The sequence below is a fragment of the Macrobrachium nipponense genome, chromosome 35 (assembly GCF_015104395.2).
Source record: "Macrobrachium nipponense isolate FS-2020 chromosome 35, ASM1510439v2, whole genome shotgun sequence".
NCBI lineage: Eukaryota > Metazoa > Arthropoda > Malacostraca > Decapoda > Palaemonidae > Macrobrachium > Macrobrachium nipponense.
Window position 1 is genome coordinate 57,817,568 of NC_061096.1, and position 2,057 is coordinate 57,819,624.

Consider the following 2,057-nt stretch of genomic DNA (forward strand, 5'->3'; position numbering starts at 1 on the left):
TAAACCTCATCATTCCATAGCTTTCTCCGTTTTCTAACTGAGAATGGCTTTTTTATTTCATTGATTAATTTTTTAATGCACTAAAGAAATAACAGCTAAGAAATGTCTCAAGGTTTTGATTCGTGCTTGTTTGATCTCTTGTAGGCTGACAAAGAAACACGAGCAAAGACATGTCTCTTTAATTAATAAGAGTTTACTATACAAACTGACGGCTAAACAGAGACTAACAATATTCGTCACATACACAAAGAAAAGTATTTACACTATTACACAACTAGTAAACAAATAAATATGGACATTTGGAGGTATATCACACACCTCCCCCTAAGACGTCTATGGTGATAATATAACACCTGGCGTCTGAAAATCCTTCTTATTCATATGTATTTTTCTTCCATTTTACTTGTAGACGATCAGGTTCTTTCCTATGCCGCAAACTACGACGTGGAGCTGGTGTAGGCAAGATTGATTTACTCAGCAGTAGAATTATCTTGTGACCTCTCCACATCCTTTGGTTTACTGGGAGTATTAGTCGCATCAAGGCTTGATCCATATATTAGTATAGAAAAGGTCGATGTGGTCTCAGGAACTTTCGGTTTCTCCACAAAATGCCCCCACTCCCCATCTTTATGAGATAATCTCGCCTGGGGACAATGCCGACAACAACACCTGGGCGGTTCCAAAGTCCTGTGGTTTGATCATTTTCAAATGAGAAAGGGGTCTGCGAGTACTGTTGTATCGTTGCTTCGCCTGACTTCGCAAATACTCTGCTTTAACAACACATTCCTCTGCTTTCTTTTGCCAATCTTTGGCAAATGAGCGACGATGTGTTGGAAAACAAGACCTGAGGGGATAACCAAATAAAACTTGAGCTGGTGATCTGCCATCAGCACGAGGTGTATTCCTAAGCTCCAACATTCCACGGGCAAATTCATCCGTATCCAGGTTCCCATTCTTAGCAGTAGTCATAATCAGCTTCTTGATAATTTTCACTGATGCTTCTGCATGTCCATTTGCCTTCGGATGATATGGCGAAGTAATGCGATGTTCTACTCCCCAGCGAGATAAAAAAAAACGTCTCAAAGCTGATGAAGCAAACTGTGGTCCTCCATCAGTTTTCAACAAAGCAGGAACACCAGTATCTGAAAATATAGCCCTCAGTGACCGTATTAGATTGGCTGCAGAAGCTATACCCTGACACGAAGACACACAAGGCCATCCAGACAACCTGTCAATATAAACAAGATAAGTACGACCTATGACATGAAAATAATCCGTAGATACGGATTCAAAAACACTACTTGGTATATCTTCTTGCCATAGAGGTTCATTCCTTTGATTTTGTAGAGGAGGACGGCATTTGATACAAGAAGAAACCATGTTCTCAATATCTCTGTCAATTTTAGGCCAGTAAACAGTCTGGCGCACCCTCCTTTTTGTGCGGTCTATTCCCTGATGACCATCATGAAGACATTCAAGAGTTTCCCGCCGAAGACTCTTGGGTATAAGAAGTCTTACTCCATAAACAATTAGGTCATCATCTACAACAGGCATATCACGTATATTCTAGAAAGGCCTGAGTTCTACTTCCAAATTATGGCAGTGTTCAGGAAAACTTTTCATTATAATTTCCAGAAGTGAATTGTATTCTGCATCCTGTTCAGCAGCACCACGTACCTTTTCCGCGTTTTGTCCTTTAGAGGTGTCAGAAGTACACCATCTTCATGCATGTCAAGGGCATTCACAATTGAAACATGCAAGGGATCATCCTGAACTGTTGCATGCGATAAAGCATCTGGAATACAATGAATACTTCCCTTGTGCCAGTGGACAGTAAAACTGAAATTACTTAGCTTCTCTCTCATGCGTTGAAGTCTTGGGTTTTCAATTTCACCAAGTGACTTACTTTTAAGAATTGGTATCAATGGTCTATGATCTACCACAACATCAAAATGAGGTAATCCAGCCAAGTAAGTATTGACTATAATACAGCTGTTATTTCCAGCTCTATCACAGAATATCTTGTTTCAACATCTGAAAGGAATCTTCAGCCACAT

General features: G+C 40.1%; 1 protein-coding gene across 1 annotated transcript; it reads right to left on the reverse strand.

The window, feature by feature from the left end:
• Positions 1-627: 627 nt before the first annotated feature.
• On the reverse strand, positions 628-1,554 carry LOC135208373 (uncharacterized protein K02A2.6-like). The gene has a single exon (XM_064240474.1). It carries the CDS (start codon positions 1,552-1,554, stop codon positions 628-630), a length of 927 nt encoding a protein of 308 aa, XP_064096544.1.
• Between the last annotated feature and the right edge of the window lie 503 nt (positions 1,555-2,057).

Excerpts from the sequence above, each read along its gene's own strand:
- LOC135208373 (XM_064240474.1), bottom strand. The coding sequence starts at position 1,554 with ATGCCTGTTGTAGATGATGACCTAATTGTTTATGGAGTAAGACTTCTT.